The following is a 17,975-nucleotide window of genomic DNA, read 5'->3' as shown; positions in this document are numbered from 1 at the left end:
CACCCCTGAGCATTGGCTAGTGAAGAGTAAACGTGGCACCAGGAGCAGCCGTGCGCCCAGGGAGCGGACACACCCTGCCAAAAGCCGCAGGCAGGAGAAGCCCGGGGCTTTCGTAGCTGTGTTTGTCTGTGGTCCAGTGGTGGGCTGGTGCCCCTCACTGTGGCGTGTGCCTGTGGGCCAGATCCGACACCCACTGAAATCCAGCAGGGATTGTCTCTGGGGCAGGTTCCCTGGAAGCTGAGCGCTTGGGGGCCACCCAGGGGAGATTCAGGTGCCGCCCAGCTGATGAGCAGTGTGCCCCCAGCCGCCATCGCATGGTTCTGTCGGTGGTGCACATCCCTGTGGCTCAGTGCACAGAACAAAATTTATCCCGTGCTTGGATGGAAAACATTAGAGGGACCCCTCGTCTGGCCCCAAGGCCTTCACGTGGCTTAGGCACCTTCTCCAGGTCAGGGGCTGGGGGAAGCATGTCCTGGTCAGGCTGTGGCCCCAAAGTGAGTAACAGAGCGCAAGCCACAGTCCCCCGCAGGAAACTCTGGGAGGCAGTGACCTGCAGCAGTTCCTACTGGCTCCAGGATCTCGGGAAGCTGAGCAGCTCCCACACCCTGACTGTTGGCTCAGGGGGGCCTGAAGGCTGGAGACCTGAGCCCTGTGTCAGTCCATGTCCATTGCCATTCCCCAACCGTAGCAATTCCCACTGCAAGTCAGTCCAATTATTCATCTGCCGCATCGTCCTGGGGGTGTCCCAGACCCTGTGGCAGGAAGCGATGGGGTAACGCTCCTGTCTCCTGGCCGGAAGAGCAGGAGAGCCCTAGTGCTGAGCTCAGGCAGCCAAGGCACCTGCTGGGAGCGGGGGGCCAAAGGAGGGACGCTGCTAGGGTGCAGGGTGGGTTTGGGGACAGGGTGGGCTGTGCCTCTCTGGCCCCAGCCCACTGGCTTTCCCCAGCGATGCCAGGGGGCTTGTGAAGTGCTGCTGCCTGGGAGCTGGAGGCCTGGGCACCGACCCAAGGCCAGTGAATTCTTGGCCATGTGTTCAGACAGGACAGATGGTGCCCTTGGTCTGGGCACCGCTCTGGCAGAGCCAGCGGCGGCTGAGGAAGCTCGAGCATTTCTGGCCTCCTCTCCATCAGGCCAGCACCCTCTGTGGTTTCTCTCGGCCCTCCCAGGCCTACTGGGGAGGCAGAGTAGGGTGCTCCCAGTCGGTGAAGTCGCATGGCCCAGCCTTGCCAGGCAATGAGACACCAGCCCCGGGGGACAGCTCGGCTGTGCAGAAGTGGGGAGCAGGTGAGCAGTGGGGCTCTGCCTTGGGGCTGGTGGGGGCTTCACTCCGTCTCTGCCCCGTTTGCAGGCCAACCTGCCTTTGCTGCAGCGCGAGCTGCTCCACTGCGCCCGCCTGGCCAAGCAGACGCCGGCCCAGTACCTGGCTCAGCACGAACAGCTGCTCCTCGACGCCAACGCCTCTTCCCCCATCGACTCCTCTGAGCTGCTCCTGGAGGTCACCGAGACTGGCAAGAGGAGGACACCAGACAGGTAGGGCTGAGGGCTCACACAGGCTGTCCTGGGCTCCCAGCCCAGCTCCCGGGGCGACTATCAGACGGAGAGCCTGAGAGTCCCAGCAAGGGGAGGGTAAAGCTCTTCCCAGCTGCCCGCTCCTGGAGGTACCACGTTAGGGGTGGGACCTGGGGGCAGGGCAGGCTTGCCCTTTAATTGTGTGTGCGCACGCACACACACACACACAAACGCACACACACGAGTGGCCCGGCTCTAGGGTGTGTGGCGGGCATATTGGGCTACTCCCAACCAGAGCCCGACACCGAGGGTGCAATGCTGTCCCTGCGAATGGGGAACGCCGCCTGGCGAGGAGCATTTGGCCCTCGTGGCACTTGGGATCTGGGGTTACGCCCCTGCACCAGGGGAGGTTCACTCCAGGAGCAGGCAGCTGGAGATCCCATCCGCTACCTGCCGTGGGGCTTCCCAGAGCGGTGGCAGCGCGCACCCCCAGCCAGGCACCAGGAGAGCTCCATGGGCAGGGATCAGCCCGCCAGCCACCCTGGCCATATGTCGCTTGGGGAACAGGGCCACCGGCTTGGCAGGCTCCGCTGGCCCCTGACGGTGTGTCTGCACCTCAGTGATATCTTGGCTCTGTGGAGCCCCGGCCTGGGGGGTGCCTGGGGTTTAACCCTGGCTTGAGCGTCCACCCCGCAGAGTAAGCCTGGGCTCCCAGGTGCTGGCCCAGGGCCATACCGTCCTGCACGGCCCTTCTGAGTCGAGTCTGCAGCAGGGGCTGTGTCCACACTGCCAAGTGACAGGATTCGGCCCTGACTCACTGTGGGACTCCGGCTTTCACCCGCCTGCAGCAGGGGCCAAGGCCCTGGGGCTGACTGACATGCGTGTGGGCAGAAGAGGGGCGTTGGTTCATGTGCGGTGCAGACATACAGCCCCATGAGCCGGTACACTGCTTGCTACAGAGGGCCAGGGCACAGGCACGCAGGCGCCAGAGAGGAATCCAGCCCTCAGCTGCCCAGTTCACACAGTGCAGAGTCACTCGCTGCACCCAGGGCCCGGCGATGCAGGCTCCAGGCAGGCTGGACAGGATACGCTGGCAGCTAGTTGCATTGCTAGAGAAGCGTGCCCTCGGGTTCCTCTCCCCTTTGACAAAGGGGGAAACTGAGGCACGGAAGGGCAGTGACTTGCCCAAGGCCCCCGAGGGAGTCAGCGTCAGAGCTGGGCTCCATGGCCAGTGCCCTGGGCTGGGGCTCAAAGGGAGGCCAGGGCCCAGTAATCAGGTCGCCCTTGTCCTCTTCCACGGAGCAGGACCAAAGAGAATGGCTTGGACCGAGACCCCCTGCACCCCGAACACCTCAGCAAACGGCCGTGCACCATGAGCCCTGCACAGCGCTACAGCCCCAGCAACGGGCTGAGCCACCAGCCCAACGGGCTGCCCCACCCCCCGCCGCCCCCGCCGCAGCACTACCGCCTGGAGGACATGGCCATCGCCCACCACTACCGGGACACCTACCGGCACCCCGATCCCAGAGAGCTCCGGGAGCGCCACCGACAAGTGGGTGAGTGGCAGTCGCGTGGGCTGGGCCCCCTGTGGGCAGCATCGGGGGAATTGCCCTCCCTGGGAGGGCTCCCGGCCCTTCCCCGGCTGCCCTGGGTGGGGATGCCTTGCAAGCAGGTGAGGACCTGCTGGGGGAAGGGACACCACACACTGCACGCCGAGGGGTGCTGGGGAATTCCTGCGGGCTTGGCAGCAGCACCAGAGCCAGTGCAAAGCGCCAGGCCCTGAGAGTACCGCACAGGGACGAGCGAGGCGAGCTGGCGGGGCGGCAGGCAGATGGGTGGAGATGGAGGGTCCAACCCCTGGCAGGCCGGGGAGCTACACCGGGCGAGGGAATCTGCCCCAGCTCTGCCGCAGGAAGCAAGCCCCGAGCGGGCGCCGTGGAGAGGAGGGGAGGCGGCTCTGGGGCGTGGCAAGAGCGGAGCCAGGGGCGATTCCCACAGGCAGGGCAGTGCTCCGGGTCCTGGGTGTGCACCTGCCAACTGCCCCAAGCCCAGCAGGGAGGCCCCTTTCAGGGGGCAGAGCAGAGCCGCTGAGAATGTCTGCACGGCATCGTAACCCCAGCCCAGCCCGGCGCACCCGGGTCGCCCGTGCCCGCACTGCACTGCATGGGCCTCCTGACTTGAGCCTCTGGATCACCCTGCGTCCACGCTGCTCCGTGGCAGCGCTGGGACCTCAGTCACTGGGGCACCTCTGACAGACCCCCCAGCAGGGTCCTCAGCCCCAAGGACCTCCATGTGTGACCCACGTGAGAGGGGTTGGAGCGTGGGCAGCAGAGGAGCTCGGTCGGAGCCTGGGGCAGTGCGCAGCGTCTCCCTAACCTGTCGTGCTTTTGGTCCCTGACCGGCGGGGAAAGTCCAGCTGCCGTTCTGGGGCTGTCGGGGCTCCCAGGCAGGCTGAGCTTCCGGGGGTCCTGCGCGGTGCCCCCTCTGGCCCCCAAGAAGCCAGCCGTTGCCAAGGTGACTGGTGGAGTTATTGGCAGGGCCTGGCAAAGAGGCTAGGGAAGGGAAGGGTGACTCTTCTCCCTGTCCCTTAGCCCAGGACTGCCCCACGGATGCTCTGCCTTCCAGAGCCGGCCCAAGGGGGGCTGCGGAGGGCAGAGACCACACTGCGGCTGGCGTTCCAATGTCTCTGGCTCCTTTCCCCTCCCGGTGCCTCCCGACCGGGACTCTGCTGCCGGCCTGGGTCACATCTTGCAGTGGGTGCAGTTCGAGAAGAGCCACCCCAGGCCCTGCCCGGCCCTTCCTGGCACACCTGGCACCTGTGCCAATGGCCCTGCCCGTGCACCTCCTAGGCTGTCTGCCCGTGGGCAGGAAGCTTGGCAGGCCCTCGCTTTGCTCTGTATGATGCCCAGCCCGGGGCCTGGAGCACAGAGCATGGCCTGGGGGGATGGGAAGGGGGGGAGGATCACCATAACCAGAGCCACTGCCACTGAGCCCATGTTCTCTTCCAGCCGTGCACAGCTCCCGGCAGGAGGAGGTGATCGACCACCGGCTGACAGACAGGGAGTGGGCGGAGGAGTGGAAACACCTCAACAACGTACGTACCGACCCTTCTAGCCCGTCTGGTCCCAGGCCGCCGGAGCCTGGCGCAGCCTGGGAGCCTGTGTTCTCCTAGGCGGGCGGGGGGCCCGGAGAAGGGCCAGAAGGAACTTCTGGAGAGAACTCGAGCTTTGAGCTCTCCGTTAACTCGCGTCCCATGCTGCTTTCGTCTCCCCAGGCTGCAAGCTGGCTCTACAGCCCTGGCTCAGGACAAGCCCCCTGCAACTGGTGGCTTTTCCTGAGCCAGGACTGCAGGGCTCGCCCTGCAGAAGGGGACCCAGCCCTTCCTTGGGTGCCCGTTCGGAGCCCTGTCTGGCTGTGCTGGCCAAGGGGAAGCTCCTGGGAGTGGGGGTGGGACAAGCCCCTGCCACTGCAAAGGGGGCACCTTTCAGGACTCGGCAAGCCACAGAAAGCGTGCGAGGTGTAACTCCATCGATGAGTGCTTGTGTAGACACACTCACCCAGTGCAAATCAGGGTGGAAGCAAACCTGCTGTGGGCACGCGCACACACGGGCAAATCAGGACGGACACAAACCTGCCGCCGACACGCTCGCCCCAGGCACACTGGAGCTTGCATGGCCATGTCATGCCGCTAGGCTGAGCTGTACCCATGCAGCACACGCACCCAGGGGCCGTGCTTGGGTGCTGCTCCCCCTGCAGCAGGAATCCTGCACCAGGCCTGATCTGGGCTCTCCCTCCTGCTCCCCGGCAGCTGCTGAACTGCATCATGGACATGGTGGAGAAGACGCGACGCTCCCTCACCGTGCTGCGCCGCTGCCAGGAGGCCGACCGTGAGGAGCTCAACCACTGGATCCGCCGCTACAGCGACGCGGAAGACATGAAGAAAGGCACCAGCCCTGCCCCACGCCCCCACAACAGCTCTTCCAGCTCTGAGGCTCCCCAGCTAGGTACGGCCTGGCCCAGCGGCTTTCCCGGCCGGAGCAGGCGGACCGCAGCGACTTGGTGCTTCCCAGGCTGCCTCCCCGGGGCACAGCCCGGCTGTGTTTGCAGAGCCGCAGAGGGCGGAGTGCTTTAGCAGAGCACACCCCAGCAGCGCCTGCCAGCCCTGCCCGCTACCACAGCGAGGGGCTGGGCGTAGGAGCTGAGCCGGGCGCGGGAGCGACGTGACCTCAGTGTGAAATGCAGGGTCGGGGCTGCGGGGTACTGCCCCTCAGCTGCCCGTCTCCTCTTCTGGGGCAAGGCACTCCCATCAGCCCTTCCCCACACTGTCTTCTCCGCCCCCTCTCACCTGGCTGGGGTCGCCTGCGAACGTAGAGCAGCCTGCATCGCTTCCCCTGCTCTGCGCTGTCAGCAGCCGCCCCAGGGGAGACTTTCAGCCCCTTCCCGCAGAGCTGGGCTGCCTGGAGCACGTGGCACCCATCCCAGCAGCCCCCTGAGCCACAGCTGCTAGCACCAGGCCTGGCTCAAGCTGGGACGATTGGCGGCTCTACGTGCACTGAAGTTCACTTCTGCTCTAAAGCCCTCCCGGCGAAACCAGACACAGAGCAAACCGGGTCGGCACAGAGCTACTGGCTTGTGTCGCCCTTGGCATCAGTGCCCAGCCGTGCACCACTGAGAGTGGGTTGCACGAGGTGCGCCCTTTGCCCAGGCCCAGCGGTGCCAGGTGCATGGCAGAGGAGAGCCAGGCAGGGCGTTGGTTCAGCTGCTCTGGGTTTCTGGAGGGTCAGAGCACGCGGACGCATCGTCCGCTCGAGGCGCTGCCCATCTGGCTCTGCTGCACTGGGCTGTGTCGGGTGGATGCTCCTGACTGCTTCTCCCTCTCGCTTTCAGACACGCACCGGGAGTTCGTGCCCCGGCCGCTCTCTGGTTACATGCCCGAGGAAATCTGGAGGAAAGCTGGTGAGTGTGCCACCGTGGGATGCCACAGCCTTGGCCCAGCCGCCGCCCAGTGAGGCGCTGACTGGGGCGCGTGAGCACGGGGGCCCGAACCATGCCCAGCCGAGCCTGAGAAACCGCAGCTCCCCCAAGGCATGGCTGCTGCTGCCCCAGGGCCAGGCACATCCCTGGGTTTACTGCCTGAGCTGCGGGGAGCTGCCCGGCAAGGAGTCAGCCGTGCTGTGCTCCAGGGGCAGAGATCCGGGAATTAGGACACCGTGGGGGCTGGCGAGCGTTACATGGGAACGCCATGCCTAGGCCTCCTGCCTTGGCCCCGAACCAGCGGCTGGGCTGAGTCACCCTGGGGCCCGAGTCAGGGCCTACTGACATTGATGGGAGTCTCTCCGCTGGCTGCAGCAGGCCCCAGGCGTGTCCCATAAAGGGTGAGCCTTTCGCACCCAGAACCAACCTTCAGTCCCTCCCTGCCCCACTGTAAGTCACTTTCCAGCCCCCTCTCGCTGGGGCCCTGCTGTGTGTCGTGTGCTCCGTGGGGCAGGGAGGCAGGGTAACAGCTCCCACGGTCTCTGATGATGCTGGGCCCCGGGGGGCGGCAGCTCCCGGCTCATTCCCTGCAGGTTATGTGGTTCCTGCAGGTCGCCCACGGCTGGGAAACAGGAGAGGGTCTAACTGCCGGCTGAGGCAGAGACAGGATATTCTCTGCTGCAACCTGGCACGGGCAGGGGATTCCCTGCCATGAACGCCGCACCCACCTCTCCTCCCTCTGCTGGAGCCGGGGGGAGGACCGAGCTGTTCTCCGCACAGCCAAGGCTCTCAGAAAAGTTCCCGCATGGTTGTGGGCCACCAGTTCCAGATCCCAGGTTCAGCCTGGTGCCGGGCCAGTCTGCAGAAGCCAGGGGTAGAGCCTGAGGTCCTGCCACGCTCCCCTTGCTCTCCTTTCTCCCTCCCCCAGTGCTTCGCTGCACTTGTCCTCTCCAGGGGCGTGCACTGCGGGTGCCAGGTGGTAGCGCGGAGAACAAGACCCTCTGCGGCGGGCAGGGGTGCCTCAGGGTAGAACCAACCCCACCTGCCAAGCATCAGAAGCAACTGCCCCGTGGGCTGTCTCTGCTGCACATTTGGGAGGGCAGGGGGGCGGTTCTGGCCCCTTCCTCTGAGGCAGCTGGTGCTTTCCGCAGCCGGAGACAGGAGGCTGAGCCTGCGTGGCAGGTTCCCGGTTCTATCTTCCTGAGCAGCGTGTGCACCCGGGCGTGCTCGTGCCTCTGTGGGCGCGTGCGTGTGCAAAGGGCAAGTCAGCGCTGCCGGCTGTGGCAGCGTGTGGGGGGGCACACGGGCGTGTCACAGAAAGCCTGTCCTCCCCACCTTGCCAGCAATAGACGAGCCGGCAGCTGCCCCCCACCCCGACCCCTGTGCCATCCAGCCCCCTGCGGCATGGCAGGTCCCCGCGGGCTGAGCGGCTGCACCACACGACCTGCGCTCTCCCTTGCAGAAGAAGCTGTGAACGAGGTGAAACGTCAGGCCATGTCAGAGCTCCAGAAGGCCGTGTCGGACGCCGAGCGCAAAGCCCATGAGCTGATCAGTACCGAGCGGGCCAAGATGGAGAGGGCCCTGGCGGAGGCCAAGCGCCAAGCTTCGGAGGACGCCCTGACCGTGATCAACCAGCAGGAGGACTCGAGTGAGGTAGAGGCGAGCTCGCCCCTCTGCGCAGTGCTCGCTAGGGCAGGAGAGTTCAACCCCCGCGGGCACGAGCCGGGGCTGGGAGGGGGCTGCCCCATTCCCGCTCCTCGGTTCACGCGGGTAGAGCCTGTTGTTCATGCGATTCGCCCTGCCCCGGCTCCCCCAGGCCCGGAGGGCTTAGAGAGACCCAGTGTGGTGAAATCGGACTAGCCCGCCGGCCGAGGGACCGCCTGCCTGAGCGCGGCCAGGCTGCTGGTAGAGGTCGAACAAATCGTGCTGACTGAGCTAAGGCCGCGGTCCCTTGTGTTCATGGGGGTGCCTAGCGGGGCCGGGTCTCTCTTCCAGGCTGCCTGGCGCCCCAGCTGATGTCTCTGCTTTCGCCCTCTCGTACAGAGCTGCTGGAACTGTGGGCGCAAGGCCAGCGAGACCTGCAGCGGCTGCAACACGGCCCGCTACTGTGGTTCCTTCTGCCAGCACAAGGACTGGGAAAAGCACCACCACGTCTGCGGGCAGACTCTGCAGGGCCTCCAGGCCTCCGCCGGCACAGCCCCTTCCTCCGGCCTGGGGCTAGGGGTGGGCTCGGCTCAGCCGGATGCCAGCACCTCCATCACCAGCGTTGCCCTGGCAGCCAGCCCCAGTGAAACCAGCTCGGCTGCTGCCTCGCGCTCTGGCACGCCGGCCACCCCGACTCCTCTGGACACAGCTTCCCGCTAACCGCCCGGCCAGCCAGCCACCAGAGGGGGAAAGAATCAGAGAAACCTACAGAACGTCACTGCTGCTACCGCTTCTCTCCAAAAGAAAAACTAACTGCATTCAATGCAACTTCCTCAGCTACCTGACTCGTCTGTGACCTCCAAATGACCTCTCGATCTCTCACATGTAATCCTCACGGATCCTCAAACTGGGCTTTAAGTGGAGTTAAGGCGAATACCGACCCTCTCTCTTCGGTTTTTTTATCGTTTGTGGAGTTCTTCTCGTCGCCGCTGGTTGGTTTGGTTTCTTCTTTTCGGATGGGGCATTTGTCCGCAAACTACACAGCTTGACTCGGGGAAAGGAAACCCACCGGCCTGTGTCTCACGGAAGAGGTGAGGGCCTGAAATATCCCTCTCGGCTCAGCCGGGGGGGTGGCAAGATGAAGGATTTCGATTTGAGAAGGCAGGAAACGTCTCTTCTTTTTCGTTTTTCTTTCTTTTGTAAAAAAATAAAAAGAAAAAATAAAAACGTCAAACTCTTCGGCTTTAAGTAAAAAAAAAAAATCCAAAAAACAAACGAAACAAAGGAAAACCAAGTAAAGGAAGCTTACCTGTAAACTACCTTGCTAGCTAGCCAAGAACATACCAGACTCACCTCTGCTCCAAAGGAAATCCAAAAACAAACAAACAAAAAAAAATCCAAACCTTTTTTCCACTGCCAAAGTTTTTTTGGTTCTGTTGTTGGTTAGTTTTGCTTTCTCGGTTGCTGGTTTTGGTTTGTTTTTTGCGAAACGAGGAGCAGCACTTATCCCTTTTCAACCAAACCACAACGACTGGCCAAAGGCAAGCCGGCGCTGTGGGACTCCTTGTATTCGTTGGTGGGTGGCTCCTTGCGCTGGACTCTCAGCTCCCACACGTACCTGGAAGGAGGAAGGACGCGCATCTGTGGATGTAAAGAGTTTTATTAAAATAAAGCAAAAACAAAACAAAAAAAGGATACACAACTTTTGTGCGTGCGTGTGCGTGCGTGTGTGCGTGAGAGACGGGGAGGCGACGTTGTGGGCTCCCTCCCTCTGTGGATTATAAACGTGTTTCATGTGCCCCGGAGAGCGTGCTAATGCTCAACCACTTTCAGATCCCGGCCCTGTTCCAGAGAGAGCATCGTTTCAAACGGAACTGTGACAATCTGTCGTTGATTCTCCGCTGCTCGTCAGAGCATGAGCAGAAAGCAATGGCGCCAGTACCTTCTGCTTCTTTTACTGGTCCACTACCTCTCTCTGCTCTCCATCACCCCACCTCTCGAGATCCAGCATCTGGTGACTGCCGTCCTCACTAATTCAACCTTTCACAGGAAAAAAAAAGAAAAGACACCTTTTGTTTTTCCCCTGCAGAAGACTCTTTCGATTGCCTGTAGATAGATCCCCCTTGCTTTTGTGTCTCCCCGTTCTCCGGCTGTTTTCTCTGGTCCTGTGATGAACATTGTCATTGGGTTATTTTATTTCATTTTCGGTTTTCCTTCCCCGTCCCACATCCCCTCATACATTTTTGCAACAGTTTCTAGGAGAAAATAAAGGAAACAAACACATGCTTGTTCTTAGAGAAGAATTAAAAGACAATGTAGATTATTTTGCATTTCTTGCATTGTGTAAAAAGCACAGAGGACGGGAGTGCAATATGGAAAAGTAATACGACTGCAGAAAGGGAGAAGGCTAGAGACTGCCCAGCCATGGCCAGGGCAAATTATGTATGTTAATGTGAATGTATATAGTGCTTGAAGAGGTCCAAAAATAATAATAATAATAATAATAATGATAATAATAAAAGAAGAGACATTTGCCAAATAAAAAAAAAAATTAAGATAAACCACTGAAGTATGTAAAGTTTAGGAAATAGGTTAAAAACAAAGCAAAATCCACCTGCTCATTAGGAGCATTCGTTTCCCAGAGTTGCAAAATTCACCATGCCTGTTTTTAAAAAAGTCGGGGTTTCAAAGAAAAAGTTCCCAGTGGCTAGTCATTGCAAAGGGAGGTTTGCCTGAGGGCGACTGACTCCCCTTCCTTACCCCCGCAACCAACTCCCAGTCCTCTCCCTTGATTCTACCACGTCCAGAAGCACCGTGTGACTGTTTAGCCCTGGGACCAGCAACCTTTCCCAGGCGGAGGGCCGAAATTTGACCTTTTGACCTCTACATATGGTCCGAGCGCCGGTGTTACTTTTTAAAGTCGCTAAGGGTCTGCCTACGCAGCAGTTATTTCTCAATAACGCCCACTATTCTGAAATAACTTTGCAAGCAGCTACACGGCAAAACCGCTATTCCGAAATAATTTTGAAATAGCGCACGGCTTATTTTTGAATCCTGTAAACCTCCTTCTAAAAGGAATAGTGCTTCTTCCGAAAAAGACCGTTCAAATAGGGGCTATTTCACAATAAGCCATAGTGCATCCAAGGCCTCTATTTCGAAATAGGATCTATTGTGTCTGGGTGCGCTATTTCAATATGCAGTTTGGGTGTGGATGCTCTATTTTGAAATCAGCTCTTCTGGAAAATCTCTTCTGAGGTAGTTTATTCTGAAATAATGCTGCTGTGGAGACCTCACCTAATAGTCCTACTTACAACAGCTTCATTAATAGATAAGCGAAGACGCAGAGCTTTACCGTTGGGGTGCTGGCTGGTGGCATTAGCTGGTCTTTTGTAATCCACAGGCGGCAGGACCTCGAGCAAGCTCCCAGCTGCATTGGGGCAGTGGGGTGGGGCTGAGCCTCCCGCCTTGTGTGCTGAAGAAAATTGGCTTGTGTACCACTCTTGGCACCTGTACTGGGGGTTGGGACCAGAAGGAGTGATTCGCATAGGTCAATGGCTAAGTGCAGGGCTAGGTGCTATTGTTCAGGCCCACTGCGGTTAGCTCTGCTTTGCCTTTTCGTTTCCAGTTGTGAGCGGTGGATCTGTCAGCCGCACCCGTTCCCCTGATCATCCAGCACCCCTTACAAGCGCCCTCCTGGTTGTTCCCAAGTTGTCAAGCCCACGCTATGTCTCCCCTCAGACAGGTGGTGTGTTTCCATGCCGCAGGCCTGGGATTGTGCATGTTTTACTCAGGTGACGTGGCTCTGATGCTGTTTGGTTGTGGCTTCTCAGTGCTGTGATGGGTTGTCCTGGGCAAGAGAATAGAGGGCTGGGTTTCACCTGCACTTTCCTGGTCTCTGGGGGGGTTAGAAGGTTTCAGGTGGTTCTCTGCAGCTGGTGCCAGCCCGGCGTGTGCACTTGAACTTGTCAGCAGGGTGCTGTGGCTTTCACGCTCTGGGGTCCCCGCCTCAGCCCTCCGCCACAGTCGGGGGGATCAGATCTCAAGAGCCAGCGGGGGCTGCCGTCACATGGAAGCCAGCTGGAGTTTTGCTGCTGGCTTCAGGATGAAGTCACAACTCTGACATCCATAGCGTGCGGGCCTTGAACTCCTGCCTCCTCTGATCTCAGCAAACCCAGCAACCTTTCAGCCTGGCTGGTAGGGCCAGAAGCACCCCTACCGCCCCCCCACTGTGCCGTGTGTTACTCCGTGGGAAGCAGCGAGTGAGACGGAAGGGGAGTCGGTAACGCACCGGGCTTTTTGCTTTGGCTTCCTGGGGGGCCTGCAATGTAGGCTTCCCTGGGGAACTGCCAAAGACTTTCCTTACCCGCCCCCAGCCCCAGGGAGAGGCAGCATCCCGGCTGGTATTTCTACAGCCGGTCTGCATTCCCAGCTAGGCAGAAGCTTCCCCTGGGAAATTCCACCCCACGCAGACCTCTTCCTTCCTGCCCTCCCCCAAAGGACAGTTCCTCTGAAATCAGGGGCAGGATGGGAGGCGAGACACAGTCAGAAACAAAGCGGGTGGTAAATGTCTCGGAGGGCAGAATGTCCTCTCCTGCAGGTGATTCACTGCTTGATCAGTTCCAGGCCCCTGACTGCCTTTCTCCGCAGCGCAGAGGGTGTCCCTCAGGAGAGCCTGGAAGCCCGAGCTGAGGATGAAGCGGTGCAGAGACTGATGTCTCTGCAGGATCCTGGGCTGCCCCAACTAGCTGGGCTGGAGCTATTGCTGAAGGGTTGTTCCCCAACCCTTTGTTGGGGTTTTGCAGTGGTTGCAGCCGAAGGCCTGTTAGTGGGACCACACCTGGGAATGCAGCGCTCCTGTTTGTTTCCCTCCATGGCCTCGTTTCCAGGGTTGGACCCAGGCTTTCTGACGTGTATCACGCACCCTAAGAACGACTGTTGCATTTATTTATCAAGTGATAGATGTCTATTGTCTATTTTTCTTCTAGTCCCTGAAAAGAGGTAATATATTAGAGTTTTCTGACGTAACTAACCGCAGGCGTCAGCCTGCAATTCTTAGTGTTTGTTATTTTTCCAAACTTCCACTTGTGCTCGAATTTTGGCCGCCTCTCCATCCCTGCCGTCTCTTATCTGCTCAGCGCCTGGACCCTGCCAGCCTACCTCCGATGTGCTTAAAAACCAGAGAGAAAGGAAAGAGCCCCAGCTAAAAGCACTGCCTTAGCTTGTGTTCAAACCCAAAGCTCCGGGACAGGAGAGGGGACTGGGAAGGGAAGTTTTCCAAACTGGAAAGCTTTCGCATACCCAGTACGGTATCTTAGAGGCCAATAAACCGACAGGAGCCTGACAGCATCTCAGGTGGTAACTTATCCAGGGACAAGAGTGTAGCTCAAAGCAGACGGCCACGATGGAGAAACCACTCACTGGCTCTTGTGGTTAGGGTGCGAGGATGCATGTGGTTCCAGCTGCTTTCGTTGTGAGATGGTCTTGCCAAACCTCCTCAGTCAGAGCTTTCTGGGGTGGGCTTTGCAGGTCCCATCAGCCCCCCTGCTTTGCTCCTTCTCTGCCTGGAAATGGGATTCCCAGTGGTCCGTGCTATGGCTGAGAAGTAACAGCAACCTCAGCCATGGCCATGTTGGAGAGGGGGGTTAAATCACTGGTGCAAAGCAGCATGGTTAGGATGGGGTGAGGCATGAACGTGTGTTTCCACCTTGCAGTCGGCCAGATTCTGCCCTCAGTGACTTGTCTGCGAGCCCTTTGTCTCCAGCGGGTTTGCAGAGACCTTGCTAAGAGATGAATTTGGCCCACTCCATGGGATGCTAGTGTTACAGCGCAGCTGGGTGAAAGCAGCGTTAGGCCTGTGCTGTGCCCAGTTGGTGTAGGAAAGTTGGTGTAATTTTAACCTAGTCCAAAAATACAGGGCAGGCCGCCTCTGCTGGGCCCGGGAGCTGCCCCCATGCGGGAAATTAAGGGGATAGGTGTAGGGGGCAGTTGGGATATTTCTTGCCCCTGGGTGGTGGCTCTTTGGGCATCTTTTTGTGAAGCTCCGGGAGATGAGCAGTAAAGGAGGGGCCAATGTTTTCCCCCTCCTGCAGCCTGTGTCAGGAGGTGTTGAACGTGGGGACACCCCCCACGTGGCAGCTGTGCCTGGGAAGAAGCAGGACTGTGGGCGGGGGACTGCCCGCTGCTTTCCTTCCAGCAGCCATGGAGCCATGGGAAGAAAAACAGGATGAGCCCAACCACAGGGGGGCGGCGGGGTGGGGCGGGCTGGATGGCTAAAGTTCAGTTCAGTCAGGCAAGTCAGTTCAGAGCAGGCAGCTGAGATCTGGGAGAGCCCCGACGGCTCCGGCTTGGGTGGCATCTGTCGTTCGCTTTAATTTTTTCCATCTGTGGGCAGAATAAGTTTTGTTATGTGCACCAAGGCCTGTGCAAATGTGCACCACTAATAGAAACCCAGGCTGCCCTCTGTGGGCGCTGTGCTGATCCGCTGCGGGGCGTGTGAGTCTCTCTTGGAGGGCTGCCTAAGTGCTCAGCTTACAGGGAATGTTGTCCTCCCATCCCACTGACGTCCCTGGGCATGGCACCTTGCAGGAGTGGCTTGGCAATGGCCAGAAGCATGTGTCTCAGCCCCGCCCGGTGCCCCATCCTCCCGAGCCACCTTCCCGGTTGCCAGGTCACTCCTGAGATTACCAGCTTGCTTCTTGGTGCCCCTCCCCAGTCGGGGGGGACGTCACCCCAGTCAGAGCTTCCCAGGCAGGGCTGCAGCCCTGGTGCTGGGCTGCACATAGGATCAGAGCGATACTGACAGCAGGCGGGTGCTTGGAGAAGGGAAATGCTGTGTGGCTTGAAGCAGGATTCGCTGTGGACCCGTTTCCACAGGGGAGCCTTAACTTGGGCCCGTTCCTCAAGTTTCCAAACTGAAATCCAAGCTGAAACCAAAGCAAATCCTGCCTGCCCTGCTGTAGCCGGACAGAGCCGCGCCCCAGGGACCGCAGCCTGGCGGCGGCTGCATACACACAAGCACAGAGGCAGCCGCTGGCCGGGGCCATGTGGCATATTTACAAGGGCTGTGCTGGTTGTTTGACAGAAGCCAAGTGATGGGAGTTTGTTCCCTGGCCTGCCACCTCTCGCTGCCAGGTTCCCAACTAGTTCAGCTTCTCCCTTTCTTCCTATCACCCCATTGCTGCTAGTTACATGCCCCGAGTGCCGCCTACGCGACTCGTCTCTTTCGGCGCTCACCCCCATCAAACACGCTGCTCGGGACTCAGCCCACGCCCTTCGTCCAGCTCGTCCAGTCCCTCGCGCTCCATCAGTCCTGCCAGCCCGCTCTTCTCCAAAGTCCTGGCTGCAAAGGCCTTCCCACGCACAGTCTTCCCAGGGGAGTCCGGCTGCACGACCGCGCTCCGGCAATGCTCCCGCTCATCGTTTCCATTCACGTGCGGAATAAAGGTTTCTGTGCACCGAGGCGCGTGAGACTGTGCGCCACCAGGAAACACACCCCGAGCTGCGGGTGCTCTGCTGAGCCTCTCCTCGGTGGCCGCACAAATGTACAGCTTGCAGGGCACTCTGCTGTCCAGGCCGGGAGGCCCCGGGAGAGCAGGAAGGTGTCAGGCATGGCTGGGCAAATGGTGAAGCCATGTGTGCATCTCCCGGGGGAACTGCTTCTTGGGATGTGCCTGCCACGTGCCCCAGTGATTCCCGAATGCCAGGGCGTGGTGTCTAATGGCTTACCACCCCCGGCTCACTCCTGCTCCACGGCAGGTCTAGCACAGGGGAGCCAGTTTCACTCGGAGCGCCAGAAACGCCCTGCAGCACACAGGCTCACCAGCAAACGCAGGCGGAAATCACATGGGTGTGAACTATTCGGTAGGAGCGAATCGGAGCCAGTGCTGATGGTGCAGCTGGCCTTGCTCCCGGACGTGGGGGCTCACCCTACGCCCCTCGCACGCCTGCACACGCTGTGCCCTGGGCCTCTCTTCTCTTCTTCCCACTGTCCTAGCCACCTAGTTCTGTGGCCTTTGTGCTGCGGGTGGTGTAGGTGGGTGTGGATTGTGCGCACTAGTTACAGAAATAAATGGGAGGGGAAGGAGGTTTTGGCCTGCAACCCCCGTGCCCTGGCCGGAGTGACCCACCTGCCCTAGTGGTTTTGCTCTGGGATGCAGATCTGGGAGGGGAGGTGGAGGAGGTTTGTCTTTCTTGTAACATGCCCCTCTCTCGGCTTGTCCCGCGCTGTTGGAGAACACCACCGCCGCAGGACATCCCTGCCTGGCGTGTCAAACAAAACAGATGTAAACACAGCCCAGGGAAAATACATACAGAGTGACCCAGGTTCTCCGGCTTTCTGCTTAGCCCTTCGGAGTGGCAGATTCTGGGATCCCGGCCAGATCTAGCGGCTGGCTCTTGAGGTGGCTCTGCAGCAGCAATGCAGGAGAATTTGCTCTGATTCCTTACCAAAAACCACCTCCAAAAGTGCTCCCAGAATGCCCCCCCTTGTACCTAGCCCAGGGGTGGGATCCAAACAGCCGACCACCTGCAGTTCAGCAGAGCCCAAACTGCTCAGCCCGGCCTGAGGGAGGCATTGCAAAGTCCCAGGAGTGGCTGTGACCCAGCCGCCTCTCTGAGCCGGCTCTGGGGAAAGTCTTGAAAGCAAACCCACGAACCTGCCCCTGCCAGACCTGTCCACCTACCAGTGTCCAGGAGCGGGAAGGCAATTGACTCAAAACCTGTGCAATACTTGAATTAAAGGGGGCGGGGACGGGTGTTGCTTGGCCAGGCTGGTGGGTGTGCTCAGAGAAAGGGTTTAAAGAGGGGAGACAACCGAAGGGACACAGACTCCCCTTCCCACCCTGCTCCTGGCTGATTGTGGCTTCCCGGGGAGATGACGAGGCGCTAGGAGTTTGTTGGCATGCTGCCCCCCCAGCCCCGCGGTTCCCTGCTTTCTCTAAATGTACTGTATGTTTGACCTGTGAAAGATGTAAACATTATGATTCAGGTTATGTCTGTTCTTAACTCTGTATCTGTGTAATAAAGACAATTTAATATCACCCAGAGGCAGCCGCTGCTGTGGTTTGTGTTCGGGGGCTGCCCTGGTGCCCTGCAGGGATGTGCCAATCCAGGAAGCCAAGGAAGGGGGTGAGATTTGGGGAGCTTCTTTGGTTCTGTCCCTGAACCTTGGCCGTATCCAGCATGAAGGCCACGATTGTCAAGCGACGGGTGAGCGGGTCTGTCCCACGAATGCTCAACACCTAATAAATCATTTTGCTGGTCAGTCCAGTGCTACAGCGCTGCTGTTTGCTCTGGGGCCCAATGGGAGATCCTTTTCAGAGACCTGGTTTTCACGCTCCAATGGCCCCCCGCCAATCCAGCCCCCATCAGCTGGTTCACGTGGCTCCCCAGAACCACTCCTTGTGCCAAAAAACCTTGATTAAAAACAACGGAGCTGCTTCTGCTGTTCCCGGCAATGAGGATTGAAGCATGAGGAGCAGGATGGGGAGACAGGACCCATATGCCCTGGAGGGACTCTCTGGTTTCGAGTAAATAGCCTCAAGGGGTAGCCCTGCTGGTCTGTAGCTTCACGCAACACGCACGGTCCTGTAGGTCCTTACAGAGGAACAATTGTATTGAGTCAGTAAGGAGCTTTCGTGGGGGCTGCGCCAGAACAGAGGGCACGGAGACAGGCAGAGCAGTGCCCAGGGTTTAAAAGTGCCACCTTTTTAACTCCCCTTGAAGGCAGCATTGCTCCGTACAAATGAACCCGGGGTAATGCAAGGTCCAAACCACCGCAGCTGGCCTGGGGATGAGATAGCAGGAGGGGCTCTTGCAGTGGGTTCAGGCAGGGGCTCCGGGGAACAGGC

At 59.6% G+C, this 17,975-nt stretch overlaps 1 protein-coding gene across 5 annotated transcripts in view; it reads left to right on the top strand.

Moving 5' to 3' along the window:
- The window catches only part of CBFA2T3 (CBFA2/RUNX1 partner transcriptional co-repressor 3), a 96,620-nt gene extending 79,456 nt beyond the window's left edge, over positions 1 to 17,164 (top strand). For 4 of the 5 annotated variants that reach the window (XM_075008260.1, XM_075008258.1, XM_075008261.1 and 1 more), the window contains 7 exons: positions 1,349 to 1,530; positions 2,815 to 3,065; positions 4,518 to 4,603; positions 5,318 to 5,513; positions 6,397 to 6,465; positions 7,946 to 8,136; positions 8,527 to 17,164. In XM_075008260.1, coding sequence (XP_074864361.1) covers positions 1,349 to 1,530; positions 2,815 to 3,065; positions 4,518 to 4,603; positions 5,318 to 5,513; positions 6,397 to 6,465; positions 7,946 to 8,136; positions 8,527 to 8,847 — 1,296 coding nt within the window. In that variant the 3' untranslated portion in view covers positions 8,848 to 17,164. The other variant, XM_075008262.1, reaches the window with a different exon arrangement.
- Positions 17,165 to 17,975: the final 811 nt, after the last annotated feature.

Source organism: Carettochelys insculpta, chromosome 14 (genome assembly GCF_033958435.1).
Source record: "Carettochelys insculpta isolate YL-2023 chromosome 14, ASM3395843v1, whole genome shotgun sequence".
Lineage (NCBI taxonomy): Eukaryota > Metazoa > Chordata > Testudines > Carettochelyidae > Carettochelys > Carettochelys insculpta.
This window is presented reverse-complemented; position numbering and strand designations above follow the sequence as displayed.